The sequence below is a fragment of the Balearica regulorum genome, chromosome Z (genome assembly GCF_011004875.1).
Source record: "Balearica regulorum gibbericeps isolate bBalReg1 chromosome Z, bBalReg1.pri, whole genome shotgun sequence".
In the NCBI taxonomy this organism is placed as follows: Eukaryota; Metazoa; Chordata; class Aves; order Gruiformes; family Gruidae; genus Balearica; species Balearica regulorum.
The window spans coordinates 60045689-60065009 of record NC_046220.1 but is presented as its reverse complement, the minus strand read 5'-3'; the positions used below and the strand labels follow the sequence as shown (position 1 = coordinate 60065009).

The 19321-nt window shown below is 40.4% G+C and overlaps 1 protein-coding gene across 3 annotated transcripts in view; it reads right to left on the bottom strand.

Annotated features, from left to right (window-relative positions):
• Positions 1-19321, bottom strand: part of SV2C (synaptic vesicle glycoprotein 2C) — a 118692-nt gene that overhangs the window by 85681 nt on the left and 13690 nt on the right. For all 3 annotated transcript variants that reach the window (XM_075741185.1, XM_075741186.1, XM_075741184.1), the window contains one exon: positions 3488-4185. In XM_075741185.1, the coding sequence (XP_075597300.1) occupies positions 3488-4067 (580 nt within the window). In that variant the 5' untranslated portion in view covers positions 4068-4185. The remainder of the gene's footprint in view (positions 1-3487; positions 4186-19321) is intronic.

Here is a 19321-nt window from a genome sequence, read left to right as displayed (position 1 = left end):
ATTGCAAGAGGGACACTCTATGAATATGGTCACATGCTTTTAATTAGCTTGTGTTCCCTAGTAAATTATCATGGCATGACATATGAGAAATCAGTTTTTACAACCGAGTCAATGAGTGTTTTTTCAATGACAAATTAGCAAGTTCTTAGTATGTGTCTTAACACTCTAGAAAATTGCCTGAAAAATATTGTGTGTGTGTACCAATTCTACCTTTTAAGTCCTAGCACTGGTCCCATGACTTTAGTACTCGAACAACATTAAAGCCCTCTGGATTATGGAATTCTAATCATGAAAAAAAAAAAAAGCCTGTCTGGAAGACTCCAGTTAGGATGTAATTATGATGTGAAGTCACAACGGCAAAATAATTGAAATGCATGGCTGTGAGGGCCCAGCTATAATCATATAAAAATGCTTTCACTAAGCATTCACCGTCTTGATGAATATTTTGTATAACTGGAATTAGGGTTATGCTGTCTGCAAAGGCTATGTATCTACACTAGTTATAAACAATATGTACATCAATGTACTGATGAATTGCAGCCTACAATATATTTCTATTTGCAACGGGCAAGTAATATAATTTTTGTGAAATTATTGGTAAAACCACCACATGTTACAATGCCTTTGATACACACTTGGAAAGAAACTGCTTATCTCTGTTCTTTCCTGCTTTTACATGCTAATCTTTTAGCATAGAATTATTTGTTTATTAATACCACAACACAGAGACTAATGTTATTAAAAAAGGAAGATACAGGGATATCCATTATGACTTCTATATTTTAGGCATGAGAATACATTGCTTGCACATCTAAGCCTTCCAAAGTTGTTTCCTTAATTTTTTCAGAGAGTATCATTTACACACACACACACACACATATGAGGTATTTAACGGCATCTGTACTGAATTTTAGTTAAACATTTACAGAGTCATTCTAATATATCTCAAGACAGCATCATAAGAAGTCTAGTGACAGAGAAATCCTCAACTCTCTTCTTGACATGGATCAGGTCTTAACAGGTAGCTGCGAATCCTCCTGCTACTGTGAGGACAAAACTCCCCACTCCCAATTCCAGGCACCTCCGTAATGCTTACAGCAATTGTTTAAAGTAGACTCTATTTTTAGAAAATACAATGTATTTGCCCCCTAATTTCAATTGTATATGGAGGTGTAACAAAGAAAAAGCATTATGGCTATGTTCTCCACACTCATAACTTGTCAGTCAGAGATGTCAGGAGTACTAGAGTGTTCAGAATGTCTCAGTTATGAAAAGATCCATTTCCCAGTTTAACCTTCAATGTAAGTGGAAGGAACTGCATATATGGATCAATTAGCTACTAAATGTGTAAGCATCATGAAGCTCCCTTTCAATGTTGCATAACCTTGTTCTTTTCCTTAACCCCATACAAACTAATTACAGAGAGATTTGGTTATAACCCTTATAATTATCATATAACCCTTATATTGTTATCATCCTGGAAAACAAAGACAACTTTGACCATTCAATTTGTTGGGAGGGTGCATGAGGTAAAACAAAAAGGGGTTATCAGTAATTAAAAAGTGAGGTTGGGATCATTTTTGTTCTGGCCATAGAGAGGACGTGCAAAAATTGATTAGTTGAGTTTAAAGATGTCTTCAACTGCCAAGTACTGGGTAAAAAAAAACCACACTAAAAGCAAGCTGTGTGTACACTGCTTTTATAAAATGTATTCTGTGTTATTGTCTGCACTGACACAGTAACTTTTATCTAAAGATACTTTTTGGGTTGTTGTGGTTTCTCTTCCTTCTCTCTACTCTTTGAATTATTTATAGAGCTCGAAATGGCTATAAATAGACATGTTTATGCACCTTCTTTCAGTAGACCTGAAAACTCACAGGTCCAAGCATGACAAATCCAATGTTTATAAATTTGTGTAAACAAGCAGTACCAAACAGATTATTTGCATTCAGCCTCTTTACCCATAAAAACTCAGATAATTTAATTTCTTTTATTAGAAGTTTAGTCACTGCACTGTACAAATACATAGAGTAGTTAATTTCTAACAACAAATGATCAAATGGCGAGGAATGCCTCAAAGGACACAGCCATTTGAGAACCCAGTTCCTGTTTCCACTCACGATCCTCTGACACAGAATCATAAAGATATAAATGAGGTTGACTATGGCTCACTTTATTGAAACCTATAGAGTCAAACTGCTAGTATCAATATGTCAGGAATCCAACCTGTCATGGGCTTAATGGTCTACCAAGAAAGCTTCTGTGCTATTTCAATAGTGAAAATAGCCTTGTGTTATTTAAAATTCTGAATCTAATTGTGATGCAGTTGGTATCTTAGGGTTCTTCTAATTGAAGGAATACAGGAAAGCGAAGGAATAAAATTAGGAAACTGAGCTAAGTTAAAATAACGCTGTTGCAACAGAACCATGCACAGTAAAAATGCAGGGAACACCTTGCTAGAAGACAAAGGTTCCTAAATATTTTATGAGCAGCTCTCCTTTGCTGTAATAGCCTGGGTCCTTCAGGCCCAAGCTGCTTATCTATGCACAGATATTCCATTTTCTGCCACATCCCAAGCCTCCATGTTCCTACCTCTCCTCTTCCTCTAGAAACCATTTCTACACCGTTTCTCCTCAGCCCTGCCCCCTGAGAGCCTTGTTTTGTCTGCTGCACGCAGGCATGACCAGGGAGGGCAAGCACAGCACTGCTGCTCTCACTGAGTCACACAAGGCTGGCTCAGCCTGCCAGTTTGCCGCACCGTGGGAGGGAAAAGGCAACAGGATGAGACACAGCCCACCTCTATCAACAGAACGGACACAAAAAGCATAACCCAGGTTCATCTGCAGCCATGTGTCCTGCTGACTTCTGTACCCCCTCGACTCAAAATAAATATTGTACTTTCTGGATGGCTAGAGAACAGTCATTGGGATAAAAGGAGTGAAAGACAAAAGGAGGGGAAAAGCTAAACAGCATTTTCCCTGTATTTCCTGCATTTTCCAGATTGCTTTCCACCTCACCCTTGGGAAGGCTCCAACGCAGTCTGACAATGTTGCTGGACAGTTGCATTATCTACTCTTTATTATGTCTGTATAAATCCAGCAGAACTCCAGTGTTCCAACTGTGGTTTGGGTTTGGGTTTTGTTTGTTTGTTTGGTTGTTGTTGTTGTTGCTTTTAAATTAGTTCATCTGGATGTCTACTCTTTTATATGAGAACAAAATGTATTCTTCTCCTCTTAAGTTTATGGTGTAGTCTTCCACTTCAGTAATTTACTTACGCTTACTGACTGATAAAGAAAATAACTATCTAAAAAAAAAAATTATAATCTTCATTAAATCCGTATTAGCTGTTAATATACTTTGTGGATTGCTTATTTATATTCAATACAAACATATTTTTATATAGCCATTGATGTTGACAAATACATATTTAGGCATACTGTAAGCCACACTTGTAATAGCACAAAGACAGAGGAAAGACTTTACTTACCCAGCCATCCTGATCCAGAATTGGGTATACACATATCTGTTTCAGCACTGGGCAACACAAATCCAACTACAAAGACTTCAACCCCATCAGCCATTAGGGCCATTCCCAACACAAAGAAGAGGGCCCACTGGAAACGACCATGGCCGCATTCTTGTATTATCAATTCGTACTGCTGTGCTAGCTCTTCTTCATCAGCTTTCCTCTCTGTTTCCAGTTCATGGCGATCCTTATATTCATCACGCATAGGCTGACCTAAGGCCACTATGCCATCCTTGCCCTGCCCTATGTGGGGGATTCCCTGATACTCCCCTTCATAAATTTCATCATCTTCATCATGCCCTTCAGTTGCTTCACTTGAACCTTCATCATCATTAGCTTCTACGCCATAATTTCCTCCTTGGACATAGTAATCATCATCATCTTCCTCATCCTGGAATCGGTTGTAGGACCTCTGTGTGTAGCCATCCTGAGCTTTGTCAACAGCTTTATTCACTCTTTTCACTGCTTGCCTCTTCATCTCTTTGGCAATATCTTTTGCCCCTTTCACTAATGAAGTCCTATCTTTGTATGTTTCTTCCATCTTGTATCAAAGAAAGATTGCTGCAGAGGGATTGCTGCTGAATAGTGTTTAGAATACCTATGGCGTGTTGTACATCAATAGAAAAAGCCCAAGGACGTGTGAAGCTGTAATATTCAACCTGCAAAATATGAGAGAAAAAAGCTTATAGTTTGCTGCTTCTTAGTACTGATATGATACCATACCAATCTTCATTTAAGCACTGGACACCACAGTTCAGAACTTCAAATATACAAACCCGGATTTTCTTCAGAGATGCAAACATCCCAGGTTACAAGGAAAATACTCTGAAGAGAGATGGTTTTCAGAATGAAATTTATTACGGTCTAATCTTTCAATGGTTTTATTCTGAAAGAAAACAAGCAATTCCATGCATCATACATCACATTGACTCTGCAGTGTCCTTCCCCATTTGAACTCCCTGCTGTGTAATAAAAGGCTACAAATACTAGCTTTTCTCTCAGTGATTTACCATCAAATATCTGTCCTCTGTCCAGCCTCTCACTTACACAAACGTTGTAGGGAGTTAATATTCCTGAGATGTGTACCAGTCTCTCAAAGCTGACTGAACTTGGCCGATGCATTCGCGGTGCATTCACACTGAGTCTTAGCAATATGTAGTCCCATCCTAATAAAATCAGCACAGGGAGCTGGATGGGTGGGAGTGGTGGCACTTTCACACTTTGGAGATTTCCAATACCTAAACCATGAACAGACACATCCCTCTCTCCCCTGTCCATAGTGACAGTAGAGGCAGCCTGGAGCAACCATGTATCATCAGGTAATTCACCCCAGAGTGTGTTAATCCGCCATGAGGTCACACCAATCTAGCTGCATGAAACTACCAAAACATTTTGTCCCAGTCTCCCTCCCTGCTCCCCTGCTGTACCTTTCCATATCTTCATTTATGCAGCCCTGGGATCACAAATGCAGACACAATGAGTCAAGAGGAACTTGATTATTTGACCAAAGAATAACCATAACTATTCTCTTCTTTTCTGGCCAATTTTCAGGCAATGTGCTCATCACACATCTGCATAATCGCTAGGGGTAGCAGAAAGAAATGGCAGCAGCGTGCAAGCAGAGGGAGGGAAGAAATGCAGGAGCCGTCTTTGGCAACAGTCCATAGTTAGAACCGCTGAAATCAATTACAAAACTGCCCCATTACTCATGTGTCTAAAGTTAAGTGGAGGTGCAGCTGGGCACTGCAACAGGATTGCAGAAGCCTCACCTCTGGCAGTAAGCAGGCTAAAATTTCTGTAGCTGTGTTTCTGAGAAAACACTGTCTGCTTCCAGCTTGGGGAAAAGGTTATTTTTAAACATGAATGTCTTAATGATCTATTTTCCAGCATAACCTTGGAAAAAGCTGCAGTAGTACAACTAAGGAGGCAGTGAGATGTAATGCAGGAGTAAGAATAAATAAGAATAAATAAATGGAAATTTCTGAGGCAAATCCTATTCCCCTTGCTAAAATAGGGTGAACTGCCCCCCAAGCTCCACGGGAGACCAGGGTAGTGCTTTCAGAAGCTGTCCTTTGCTCATTCGGTTGTAAACAGTGTCCGCAGAAGTACATTCTAGACATCAATTTTAAGACTGATACTGTTTTGAGGGATAGGAAGAATTACAGACTGCATTAGATAAACTATGATGTACTTCTGATAAAAGAAAACCAACCCTAAAATGACACAGACATGCAGGTAATACGACTTAAGAAACTAAAAGATATTTCCCTAGCTTTTTTTATGACTATAGAAATTCATTTATAGTGGAAAATGTCTTTATTTTTAGTCCCTTCCTCTAGGTTAATGTCAGACACTGAATGTTTCTCAAAGAAATCAGATGTGATGGCACTATTCAACTATTCAATGCAAAGTGAAGCATTTACTGGAAGAGAAATGCAGCCTTAAAAAAAGCAGGATGTAATATTTATGACTGTAAACTGTAGCCTGATTTTAGGTACATGATGATCCTTCTAAGTAGGTCATCTTGGCGAATCTTTTATGCTAAGGCAGTTTCTGTAATTACAACTTTTCAGTTTTCAAGACGCTCCTTAGAAGTTACTCTTTGTGTACTGATCCTTACTGTTACCTGTGTGTAACTGCAGTATCTACTAGCTGTTATTGAACATTCAATGAGTAAAAACACTCACTGGGTCTGCTGTAGCTTTCTACAAATACTTTCAAGTACTTCATGAACTCCTAACAGGTACTCTTCTGAGGGTTAGTGATTACAAGGTGTTCCTAGATTTTTACCATTTTAGATTATACATCCACCCTATTTAACCTAAACTCTGAATTCCTCTAATTCTTAGATTACTGGGTTTTTTCCCAGCAAGTACGGTCTTCTTTTAGAGGATTTTTAGTTGTTAAGTTCCATTTAACTGTAGGGTATGTCTATGGGGGGGGGAAGACAGCAGGAGTTCAGGAACACTGAATGAACATAAAGTCTAAATGCCAACACTAGCAAACCTCTGCTTTGCACTCCTATATTACACCTACCTGATGAGTCCAGCAGACTCTAAAAACATAGATCTGCAAAAGCAACTGAGTTTACACTGTAGTTTGTGATAGACCAGGTATGTCAATAAGGAATTACACCTGTTTAAACTCATTAACAGCAAAACTCTGACAGCAAAAACCTGCACATAGACCAAGTCAAATTTCTGTCTGGGTAGACAGAAATATGTACTGAGTATGAAATCGGAAATTTCTCTTTATCTTGCCTAAGTTTCCTAGCAGCACACCTAATAACACTGTCCTTTTAAACAGCTTTGCTTTGTCAATGAACTGAAATCCCTGCCTTAAGGGTGATAAGTACAAAGAGGAATTATTTACAGCCCATGCATGATAGCTTCCCACCCTTTTAATTATGTTGGACTGATTGACTACAAGTAAGTAACTGAAAGTCTGAAAGAGTGATGACTAATGACTACCTGAGTAGCATAAAGCAGCAAAAGCACAGATGATGGTCTAACCATATACTCCTGTTTGTACCCAACAAGCCTGTTCACATTCACTAAACTAAACAACACATTGCTATTCAATTCCTTCAATTAGAAAAAAATCTCAGGAAAATAATTATTTCACCTGAAATAAAAATACTATTTCAAGAAATACTTACAAATTTTTTTTCCCAAAACACTCAGAGATGCACGCACAAAAAAAATATTAAAGTATTTCTTTGCTCTAATGTTTATTCTTTTCCATTCTATTATATTCACAACTTTCAGTGTAGTTACCACTCTGTACATATTGTCCTACATTTGAAATAAAGGTCAGACATTACAAACTAAATCAGTGAGGTGCCATGAAGATGTAAATCTATGAGATGTCGGAAAACCCATTCCCACAAAGACTCACACCTTTGCTTAACGTAAGCTGTGAGAAGACCCCCTGAAGACTATCAACACATGATATAAACTATATGTATATCTTCAGATAATAAAATTTTCAGAACAGGAAGTCACACTCAAAGGGAGTTACAGCATTTCAGATACACTTGGGGACCTAGTATAGCATCTTTCCTGCTTTTGAATCTGTAATTCCTTTTCAAAGAAAAAGAAAATACTGAAGAACATTTCTTATTTAAGGTGATGCCTTTTCAAATGCACATTTTACACAACATTTTGATTCTCATTTGATTTCTGTTTTTCTACATCTGCTTTTTGTTATCAATGACCTTTGCATGGATACAAGTGTTTTGTTTCTTCTGAGTTTATCTGTTGCTCCAAGTTAGTCTTCTGAAGGTATAATCTTCTTTTAGATCATAACTGCTTCCAAATATATTACTCTGATATGTCAAATGATTTTATTTCTAGGTGAAATATAGGCATCTGAACTATGTAAACTCACAAACAGAAGATGCTTTTTACTTGCATGTGCTGTCAGCTATAAAAAAAGGGTAAGAAAAAAAGGGAAAGTATTGTGCATTTACGCTGGTCGGGCCACACACTCTCAACAGCTGCAGCAAAAAATAAACCTCTTCTCTCTCTCTCTCTCTCGCTCTCTCTCTCTCCCTCCCCGGCAAAAGTCAGTTCCTGGAATTTTAACACTTGTCCTTCAGTGCTTCCCACTCCAAAGGTCCCAGGTGAACTCACCCATTGTGGGCAGCTGGAAGTTTGGAGCCAAGAGAATCCGAAGGTGGCAGCCTAGGGTCCCATCTGGGTCGCCAGACTGTTAAAGGAGTAGCTGCTGCCCGAGCATTCACACACCATTCATGGTGCCACACACACACACTTATTCTTGGGTGTGCTTCAGGCTCAATGCTAGGTTTCCTGCAGCAGAGTCTCAGGTGTCAGATTTATAAAATAATTTAATTGAAAGCTGCAGCAGCAGGATCAGCCCGGGCTGGGTGCCTCCAAAGAGAGGAACCCAGAACAAAGAACTCCTGGGGCAATTACACCCTTGGGTCCGATACACCCACCCCTCATGTGCCCTTCACGTGCTGTCCATGTGTCCTTTAGTGCAATGGTGGTTTTTGTTCTGGTGTCTTCAAACATCTAATTGGATTCTTCTTCTGTGCCCAGGCAGGCAGGCTCTTATCTTGTTGACTTGCAGTTTATCTTGTTGACTTGCAGTTTCCGCCGAAGGTTGAAGCCTCCTTATCTTCTGGTTTAGACTCCTGGTGCACCTGCCCACGCTGGTGGAACATGGAGAGCTCAAGAGTCCCAGACTTGGGAAAAGCACTATGCAGACATCAGTGTGATATCAAAATATTTTCCCATACTCAAAGACTAAACACAGCTCTGTACTGGCTCTTAGAAAAACTGCTAGGAAAATTACTGAGAAAAATACCTCTATCATGGCCTAAAGGCTTCACCAAATCTAGCCACTTATGCTAAGTAAAGCTAAGCAGACAGCACAAATCTCACCCTATTATAATCCTAAGTAATTTATTCTAATTAAAGCTTACTTAGTTACGCTAAACAACTAATATCCTTCAACAATGACAAAGACAATGGTATTCAAATTTTATTAAAGTTCTCCAACAATTTTTACATGGGACAGTTCAAACAACGCAAAGGATGCAATCCTACAAGTCACCACAGACCTGAGTCATATGCAGAGGTACAACCCATCCTTAAATTTATTGGGATACCTGCAAAGTTCCTCCTCATGTCTTCATGCACAAAACTGTTCTAGAAGAGCTGTTCTTTTATTGTTCCAGGGTAGTACTTGCTTCAGTATGCCTGATAAAGAATAGATACCTCAATAAAAGGTATTTATTTATAGAGGTATTATATACATTTATTTATAGAGGTAATTATTTATTTTCAATAAATAAGAGCTAGCACCAAAGCTGGTGACAATGGGATTCTTTTCAGGTAATGTTAGCAGATTAAAAGATAAGCTTTTATAGTCTAAGCAAATTTTCTTTCTTTCATGTCAAGCATCATGCACCCAGGCTGCAACTCTTCTATCTCAGGCTGCAGTTGCCAAAGCCACGTAAATCACTGTAAAGCTGCAATGCCACTCAACAGCGGCAGTCCCCAACCCTCTCCCAGTTCTGATGGCATTCTCGCCACTTGTTCTGTACCAGCACTTGTCACTATTCATCCTCAGTGCAGCCACAAAACACATACACAAGATGAGCCTAGGAATTCATTAATCTAGTCCACATCAAAGATCCTGAGCTCAGCAGAGATGGGTGTTTCATGGTACACTCCAATCCCTCCCTTCCCATTTTACTCATTTCCTTCCTCATTAAACCAGCAGAGATAACTGTTTCTCTTTCTGCACTGTATTCTCTACCTGCCCAGCTTCTCTTAAACTATTTAACTAATTTATCTGATTCGAATAAAACCAGAGGAATTGCTTTTAACTTGTTTTTGCTTGAAATTTGATAACCTTTATCAGGGGAAAAAAAAAAAAAGGATGTTTTTGCCAGCAAGTGTGTTCATTTTTCCTGCGTACATCATCTATTAACAAAAAATACTATCTTTAACTGCCTCTTAGGGCCTTGAAGTACCACCAGAACCAAATAACTCTACTGATACTTTTCTCACAGTGCTTTTGATCACAGGCCCAAATCTTCCTCACTTACAGCTGGGTATACAAGCACAGAAACAGGATTTGCAAAAGATCTGCTTAAAGCAGTACAAACCCAAAAAGCTAATGGTACAATGAAATCAAACCAAATGCATATTTAAGACCAGAAATGAAAAACTCTGTCCAGCGAAAATCAGGAAATCTTAACTGAATCATCTGTGATAAAAATTCAATAACATTGTAAAAATTTAATCTAAGGAGCCAGAGAAAATGATAGTTGCAAAGTTAGGATTTGTGGGCCATTGTTCACTTATGCTTGCACTATATTACTCCTCCCTGCGTTACTTCTGCACTCTAAATATCTTTCAAAGAAGATCCCGAGGGAGGCTGACAAAATGCTGATAAGTTTTATGAGCACCACCATCCTTTTAAACAGTGATATAGACATGTCTAATTCAGCTGGCCGTCATTAAACACCCTCAGGCTTCTAAACTCCTCTGATCCACAGTTCACCGAAAGTCACAGTCTGGATTGAGGATTCATCTACAGTCCACCCTGTCTTATTAAGCTCTTTTCATGCTGCCTTTTGACCTATGGAATAGCTTTATTACCGACAGCAAGGGAAGATGCTGTCTACTCTGTGGTTGTAATACTTACCAACCCATCTAATTCCTTAGAAGTGGATTCAGCTCAAGACCCCCTCCAACGGTTGGGCTAGACAGTGTTACAAAACTGAAATAGTCATACCTATTAATTAAATTATAGCAGCAAAACTGTAAAGACTCTACTCTTTTCCTTTGAATTTTTTTTTAATCAAAAGCCTACTTTTCTAGGAAAAGGTGATTGAACAAAAAATAGGACATACTTTGAAATTTCTTTTTATCTTTTACACAGTAAACTAATAACAGAGAACAACACATACAAAGAAAATAACTTTACTAACAAGTTTTTTTAAAAAATCTAATGCCAATTACTTTCTTTGCCTTACTGTACTTAAATGCTGGAGTTTTAATAGCTTTTGTTCATTTTGCAATCAGTCTGGTCACTATCTGGCTACACGAAGATGGTACTTGTTGTTTTTACATGGCAAACACTGAAAAATTCATTCTCATTAAAGGCAAGGCAGGACCTTTGGAATGCTCTTCCAACTTTGTGGTTTTAATTTGCACTTAGAACACTCTTCTATGCTTCCTGTGGACTTCTTCAATGAGCATTTCCAGGATCTATGTTGAGTGGTGGTTACTAAAATCCATCAGCTTGTTCAATAAGTATTGACAAGAACCAAGCAAGGAGAAATTTCAGCCAGCCTGGATGATGTAAACTAAGTCTCGTCAAAGAAAATTAATGAGATTGCATACTGTAACCACGCTACCTGCAATGACTACCCAAATCTTGGGGAAGCTGAAATTTCATTATTTTCAAAAGTTTCATTTTAACCAAACATATTTAAGCATATTTCTGCATTTTTCAGATTGTCACAGCAAAAATTGTATTTCCCACTGGAGCCAAGACCTAGACCCTTTCTCATACCTACTTCTCTTGAAAATTCACTTTCTTCATGGGGGTATGTACATACAATACATTTTGTACTTTTCAGTTGTCAGAGTCACAGTGAAAACAATCATCCTGCATTTCAATAGTGAGGGAATAGGATGAAGCAGGTGGACAAGCAAGTTTTCATTGCTCAACACTGTCAATCAAAAAAAAACCCCAACAAACCAAAACCACTCCAAACAGCACTCGTAACTGCCATGGTCATGTTTGCTGCTGTCCAGAAAGCAAATAAGAGTCTCTTCTGAAAGCAAATGCCTGCCAGCTGTCAAGAATGGCTCGAGGTCAAAAGAAGACAGAAAAATAATTCCCCTCACAATGGAAAAAAACAGAAAGAAAACCTGGGGTTATATATCTAGAAAAATGTATTTTAGAAGTGCCAAGACTGAACTGAAGTTCTAAGAACAACAGCCAAGGAGTCCTACCCTGGAAGAAAAATAAAATAATAATGCATTGTAGAAAGTCTCCAGGGAATAAAATCTGTACATGCAACAGGAGGAGCCTCAACCACTCAAGCAGCCATTTCTGAAATTACTCTGCACAAATCTGTGATGTGCAGGTACTATGAAACAGCAACCGTGGAGATACTAGACCGACAGATGCCACAGAATAGTGCTGGAGCTTAGGGAAAACATGGGAAGGTTGAAAGGCATCTTGTAGGGCAAGCTGTATTACAAGCTGGAATTAAGCACTTTTCCTTTCTTCCTGGAATAAAATAGGCAAGTGTTCTTCACATTTCAGGAGGAAATACAGGGTCACAGTCTCAGATCCCACTGGCAAATACTTTCTGAAAAGAATCAGCTTTCCATGCTGTCAGTTTCTGCCGGGGCACGTCACCCCTTTGCCTCCAGAAACAGAGTCCCAAGACTCTTCTCAGTTCTGAGCTAATACGGTCTGCCAACTCCCTCCTTCTCTGCTGCTGGTTTATATTGGCATCCTCATGGGGAATCAGCTATTGCAGATAATAAACCTTGGTAAGAGAGTAGTGGTTTCTTGACATAATGTTAAAAGATATTTTAACACCCCATTTTTTAACCCATGCTGCCTTCCAGGCATTTTGCTATTCACTCAAAGCATGTATTCTTTTTTTTCTTTTTTTTTTTTCTTTAACACCTGTTACTTTTTATTGTTTGTAACAGGATATGAAGAGTTGGAAAACAAATAATTTTTTTAGGATTCCATAGTTCTCATTTCCAAAATATTTTATTTTGCTATATTTTCAGCATGGCAATAGCTGAACTTGCTACTTCATTTTTATTTCTGTTTCGCAAGCTCAACATCAGACTGATGCTAGTTCTGAGAATCTCAAGCGCTCATGTTTACCTGTTCCTCCTTCAGTGAAAGATGTTTCCATTGTCTCTCTCTAGGAAAAGAACTCACAAACCATATATAGTGCTTTCTGTGACTGAGAGCCTGTTTCCTCACTGGCATTCAGCCAGCATCCTTACCAAAATATCTTGTAAAAATAGATAAATAATAATAATAAAAAGAATGGCATAGTAAGCTGTTCTGGTGAGGGACTACTTCAGCTATGGGAATCTGAAAAGAAACTGAGCACTCATCAATTTGACCTAAATAGAGAAGGGAAAAAAAGGAATAATTCAGATGTATAGTAAAATGAAATGAGCCTGTCTGGAGAACATGAAATACATCAGTGAGACTAGCTAAAAACCAAAATAAATGTATGTATATATGTATACATATGTATATGTCTGCTGATATAGACATATAATTAATATAGTAATGTTATGTGTACATATGCATATATATAATGAAATACTTCACTATAAACAAATAATTAGTGACAACTGACTTTGGATTGGAAGAATTCACAAGTTCAATCAAAAAAGAAACACTTTTGGTGGTGGCTGTATTGGGTTTGCGTGGCAAGGTTTTGGAAGCTGGGGGGCTACAGAAGGAAGCTGCCAGAACCTTCCCCCACATCCAATGGAGCCAATGCCCGCCGGCTCCAGGATGGACTCGCTGCTGGCCAAGGCCCAGCCCATCAGCCACGGTGGTAGTGCCTCTGGGGTAACAGAGTTAAGCAGAGGAAAAAGTAAATCCACCAGGAGCTCTTGCAGCCAGAGAGAGCAGTGAGAACACGTGAGAGGAACAACTCTGTAGACACCCAGGTCAGCGAAGAAGTAGGGGCAGGAGGTGCTCCAGGCACCAGAGCAGAGATCCCCCTGCAGCCCCTGGAGAAGACCATGGTGAGGCAGGCTGTCTCCCTGCAGCCCATGAAGATCCATGGCAGGTGGATATCTGCAGCCTGTGGAGGACCCCATGCCAGAGCAGGCGGATCCACCTGAAAGTGGGAAGCCCGTGCTGGAGCAGGCTCCTGGCAGGACCTGTGGCCCCGTGGAGAGAGGAGCCAATGCTGGAGCAGGTTTGCTGGCAGGACTTGTGACCCCATGGGGGACCCACGCTGGAGCAGTCCGTTCCTGAAGGTCTGCACCCCATGGGAGGGACCCACGCTGGAGCAGTTGGTGAAGAACTGCAGCCCGTGGGAAGGACTCACATTGGAGAAGTTGGTGGAGGACTGTTTCCTGTGAGAGGAACCCTACACTGGAGCAGGGGAAGAGAGTGAGGAGTCCTCCCCCTGAGGAGGAAGGAGCAGCAGAGACCCCGTGTGATGAACTGACCACAACCCCCATTCCCCGTCCCCCTGTGCTGCTGAGGGGGGAGGAGGGAGAGAAATGGGGAGTGAAGTTGAGCCTGGGAAGAAGGGAGGGGTGGGGGGAGGTGTTTTAAGATTTGGTTTTATTCTCATTACTCAACTCTGATTTTATTGGTAGTAAATTAAATTAATTTTCCCAACTTGAGTCTGTTTTGCCTGTGATGGTAATTGGTGAGTGATCTCTCCCTGCCCTTATCTCGACCCAGGAGCCTTTCGTTGTACTTTCTCTCCCCTGCCCAGATGAGGAGGGCAGTGACAGAGCGGCTTTGGGGGGCACCTGGCCTCCAGCCTGGGTCAACGCACCACAGTGGCATAGACTGGTTTGTTTGGAGTTTGTTATCCCACTAGTGCTAGAAAGCAGTGAAGGAAATGAACAAAGCATTCTCTAGTAACTATTTTAATATTGAGGTGTATTATTGCCATATCTCATTAAGCTGGTTACACCAAAATGTAAATATAATTCAGGGAATGTATTCCCTAAATTAAATCAATAATTACATTGGTTAGATTTAAGTCACTGCATTAAGTCTACAGATATGGACCTGAGAGTCTAGGTGAACAACAAGCTGAACAGGAACCTGCAGAGCCCACTTTCAAATCTGAACAGTAATTAAATGTGGATCACATCCCTGCCAACTTTTTTACAATTTTGCTCTAGTTCAAAAGGTCTGATCAGTAGTGATTTTGAAGCCAAAAAAAAAAATGTCACTGTGGTGAATGTGTCTGGGTTTTTTGCTCTGTTTTGAAAAGAAAAACTACATGGCATACAGTCTTTACATATCTTGTTGCAAATGAATTAGACTATATAGGAAATATACAACAAATGCTTTAGACTATAGATGTTAAAAAGCACAAGAATTTGTTTTAAACAAGTACCTTAGATCAACTACGCAGGCAGACTATTTAATAGTTTTCTCTTTCCAGCTTTGAAATAGTGGCCAATGAAGCACAGATAAGTTAGGTCACTTGCCCAAATTGACATGGGCAGGTATCAAAATAGGTCTTAAAATTAATATTTGGTAATTTCAACACATTGCTCTTTGAATTGTAGATCATTTGTTCCTAGTGTTTTCCCATACACTTGTGTGGTGGGTTGACCCTGACTGAGGGTCAGGTGCCCACCAGAGCCGCTCTATCACTCCCCTCATTCACCAGACAGGGAAGAAAAAGTGTAATGAAAAGCTTGTGGGTCGAGATAAGGACAGGGAGAGATCACTCACTAATTATCGTCACGAGCAAAACAGACCGAACTTAGAGAGGGAATTCATCTAATTTATTACCAAGCAAAACAGAGTAGAGGAATGAGAAATAAAACCAAATCTTAAAACACCTCCCCCCACCCCTCCCATCTTCCCGGGCTCAACTTCACTCCCGGCTTCAACCTCCACCCCTCTCAGCAGCACAGGGGGGACGGAGAATGGGGGTTGTGGTCAGTTCATTACACGTTGTTTCTGCTGCTTCTTCCTACTCAGGGGGAGGACTCCTCTCATCGTTCCCCTGCTCCAGCGTGGGGTCCCTCTCATGGGAGACAGTCCTTCACGAACTTCTCCAACGTGAGTCTCTCCCACGGGCTACAGTCCTTCACAAACTGCTGTGTGGGTCCCTTCCACAGGGTGCAGACCTTCAGGAGCAAACTGTCCTGCCAGCAAACCTTCTCCAGTGTGGGCTCCTCTCTCCATGGATCCACAGGTCCTGCCAGGAGCTTGCTCCAGCACGGGCTTACCATGGGCCACAGCCTCCTTCAGGTGCCTCCACTGCTCCGGCGTGGGATCCTCCACGGGCTGCAGGTGGAATTGCTACACCCCCTCATCCTCCCTCCATGGGCTGCAGGGAGACAGCCTGCCTCACCATGGTCTTCACCACGGGCTGCAGGGGGATCTCTGCTCTGGTTCCTGGAGCACCTCCTCCCCCTCCTTCTGCACTGACCTTGGTGTCTGCAGAGTTTCTTACATCTTCTCACTCCTCTCTCCGGCTGCAAAAGCTCTCCCTCAATGGTTTGTTTTTTTTTTTTTCTTCTTAAATATGTTATCACAGAGGCGCTGATTGGCTTGGCCTTGGCCAGCAGCGGGTCCATCTTGGAGCCGGCTGGCATTGGCTCTGTCAGACATGGGGGAAGCATCTAGCAACTTCTCACAGAAGCCACCCCTGTAGCCCCACCGCTACCAAAACCTTGCCACGCAAACCCAACACAACTTGCTACCTCTTGAGAAAAGAACTCAAAACCCTCCAAATTCAAAATATAAAGCTGCCTAACTACAGAAGTAAACGCTGTACACATCAGGTACAGATCATTATGCAGAATAAGGCAATAACAGAGTTGATAAGAAGTGTACTTGCACATAAGAAGTAACAATGACTTTCAGAGTCTGTGACATGGAAATTAATCAATATGGGAACTCAGCTATAATCAAGAATGACAGGAAGAACATTCGTAGAGAGCTGTGATAAAAACAGTCTGATAATATGCAGATAACGGGTACCTTGGCAAATGTATTTTCGGTTCTTTCAAAATAGATTTATAAATAGCAAAAAAAAAATCCTGCATATTTAAATAGGAATTAAATTTAAAAGTTTTACATAGTTTTACTTTGTTTTTCATTCTGAAATAATTAGAAGTTGATGATCTGTCTTACAACATCTTGGCATCTCATATACAAGAGGAACGCAGTTAATGAACAGATTACTGTATTTTTAAAAGTAACCTGCAAACGTAAATTCTTTTCCAACATTCATGTACAAGTACAACGAAGCCTGCTAGGTTCCCTATTGCAAACAAAGTGATTGGGTTTTACATCCACCTTAGCTTTTCTCTGTTATTCCTAAAGAATAGGATACTTCCTAAATTATTTGGCTGAAAAAACTGTACTGTGTATATTCCAGATGATGTACACCAATCTTTTCTATTTCATCCTTTTCCTTTAGGGTTTTCGTAGGACCATTTTCTGCAACGTGCCACATACTGTGTTTTTACTGGAAGCCTGTGATCACAGTAACTTATCCCTCTGGTTCAGATATACCTTGGCTATTAAAGATTATGGAACATGATATCCAAATAGAGCGCTAGTTCTGCTGCATGAAAAAAAGTCATTCTGCACACTCATAAAGTCTTACCTCTCCCTTGGGGAAAATTTAACAGTTTCAGGTGGAAATTACTTTTTTCACAATTAAGGCTGACTCATTGTCTTTGAGGCCTTAACTGGGTAAGAAAGGAAATCTTGAGTGCTCTAACCTCCCCAAACATAAATGCTGCTGCTAAAAATCCAATTACATTTTTTTACGGCTGCACTGACTTATAATTGTACTAATTGTTTACATAATTTTATTCCACCCTGGAAAACAAAGACTTCTTAAAGATTCCCATAAACTCAGGGTTTAGCCATATTCAAACTGTGCCATTTGCTGACAGCACGTTTAATTAGGTCTCTTCAGTTTGTTAACCTGAATCGCATTCTTATTGCACAGTGCACATGTGCCTTAGCACATGCAGTTTTTCAGCAAGTTTAAGAAAACTTCAGCCTTAAAGTAAATAAATCCAAGTGGCTGCAGGTGTGTGGCTTCCATTAAATCACAAATTTAATATTTTAGCAGCTTATATTTTACATCCCTATCTGGTTCACTAAATTTCATGAGCCTTTATTTTGTGGATTTGATAACAGAGAAGGAAGAACAGAAAGAGACTAAAGTAATGGACCAGTTAAGAGAGTCACTCCTGAAAATGCAGCAGTCCCTAGCTTTTCAGATTCTGCAACTTAAACCTCTGACAAAATGGGATTTATCCACACCTCAGAGTGCATTATGCAATCTGAGCACTACCTCAGTGTGACTTTGTTCCCTTGGGTAGAATATATAGAGGTGGATAGCACAACTGAACAAACAGCACTCTCATTGGAAGCACGGAATAGGTAGTAAAATGAAAATAGAAGAGCTGGTGAACATTTTTTTTTATTATTTCAATAAGCTTCCTGCAGCTTATTTTGAAAACAACCTACTTGCCAAACTGAAGAAATCTTCTGTTCTCTGTGTTTGACTCCACTGCAACGAGGTGTGGTGAACTGAAACATCTCAGAAATTATTTCAGCCATACAAAACCATTTCTATTTTATTTTAAAGCAGAATGACATGACAGGGTTTTTTCTCAGTGTGTGCTTTATGGAGATGGACAATTCTCCGCTTCCCTGAGATCCTTAGTTTTCCCACTTATTCTTGGCCTAATTCTTAGTCTGGTTCTTAAAACACTTAACACCCAACACCAAAGTTGACCATCTTCCTGCAGTTCCCTGTTTTGAAATTGTTTTTCTTTCTTCTCTTGGAGAGTTTTAATTGATTGTCAGGGCCCCAAGTGCCTCAATAGGCCTTAATCACCCTAACCAGCCTCAGCTGGGACACCTCCCAGGCATTTACATCCTCTACCATGGACTCAAGCTCCCTTTAAACTCAAATCTGGGAACACCAACTCTGCCTAAGCTACACCATAGAGTATGTATCTCCTATCCCCTGCTGTTCCTAAACCTCAGACTGGATATCCCTGACTGATCTTGGACATAACTCTGCCTCATCTTCTCTGACGAGCAGCAGACTGTTGATGGAAAGCTGTTGCTCTTGCCATGTCTGTATGCCCTGCTTGGGGACTGTGCTCCATCAGTGAAGGTGCTACCCTGCCTTCACTGTGGTCACCCTCAGTTCCTGCCTTCTCTCCCCTCCTAGAGCAGTCTCATGGTGGCTACTCCCTGGCAGTTCTCACTAAGGCTGAAGCCTGAGCTTAAATAGAGCTCCTGGACCAGCAGGCAGAAGGTGCTTGTGTCCAGATGAGGCTCATCAGGGCAAACAAGGTCTATTAGGGCACTCAGCCTCCTCACAGAGACTGAGAGTACGTGTCTGATGTGCAGACTACCCTTAGGGCTGTGAAAGCTCACTAAAAACAGACACTGAGACTACTACCATCAGGCTGAAATTCTCTACACATGGCTCCTTACCTCCAATGGAAAATCTTAAGGCATCTCTAAACTGCAAGAGGTTGAAAACTGCTTTATGCATACAGAACA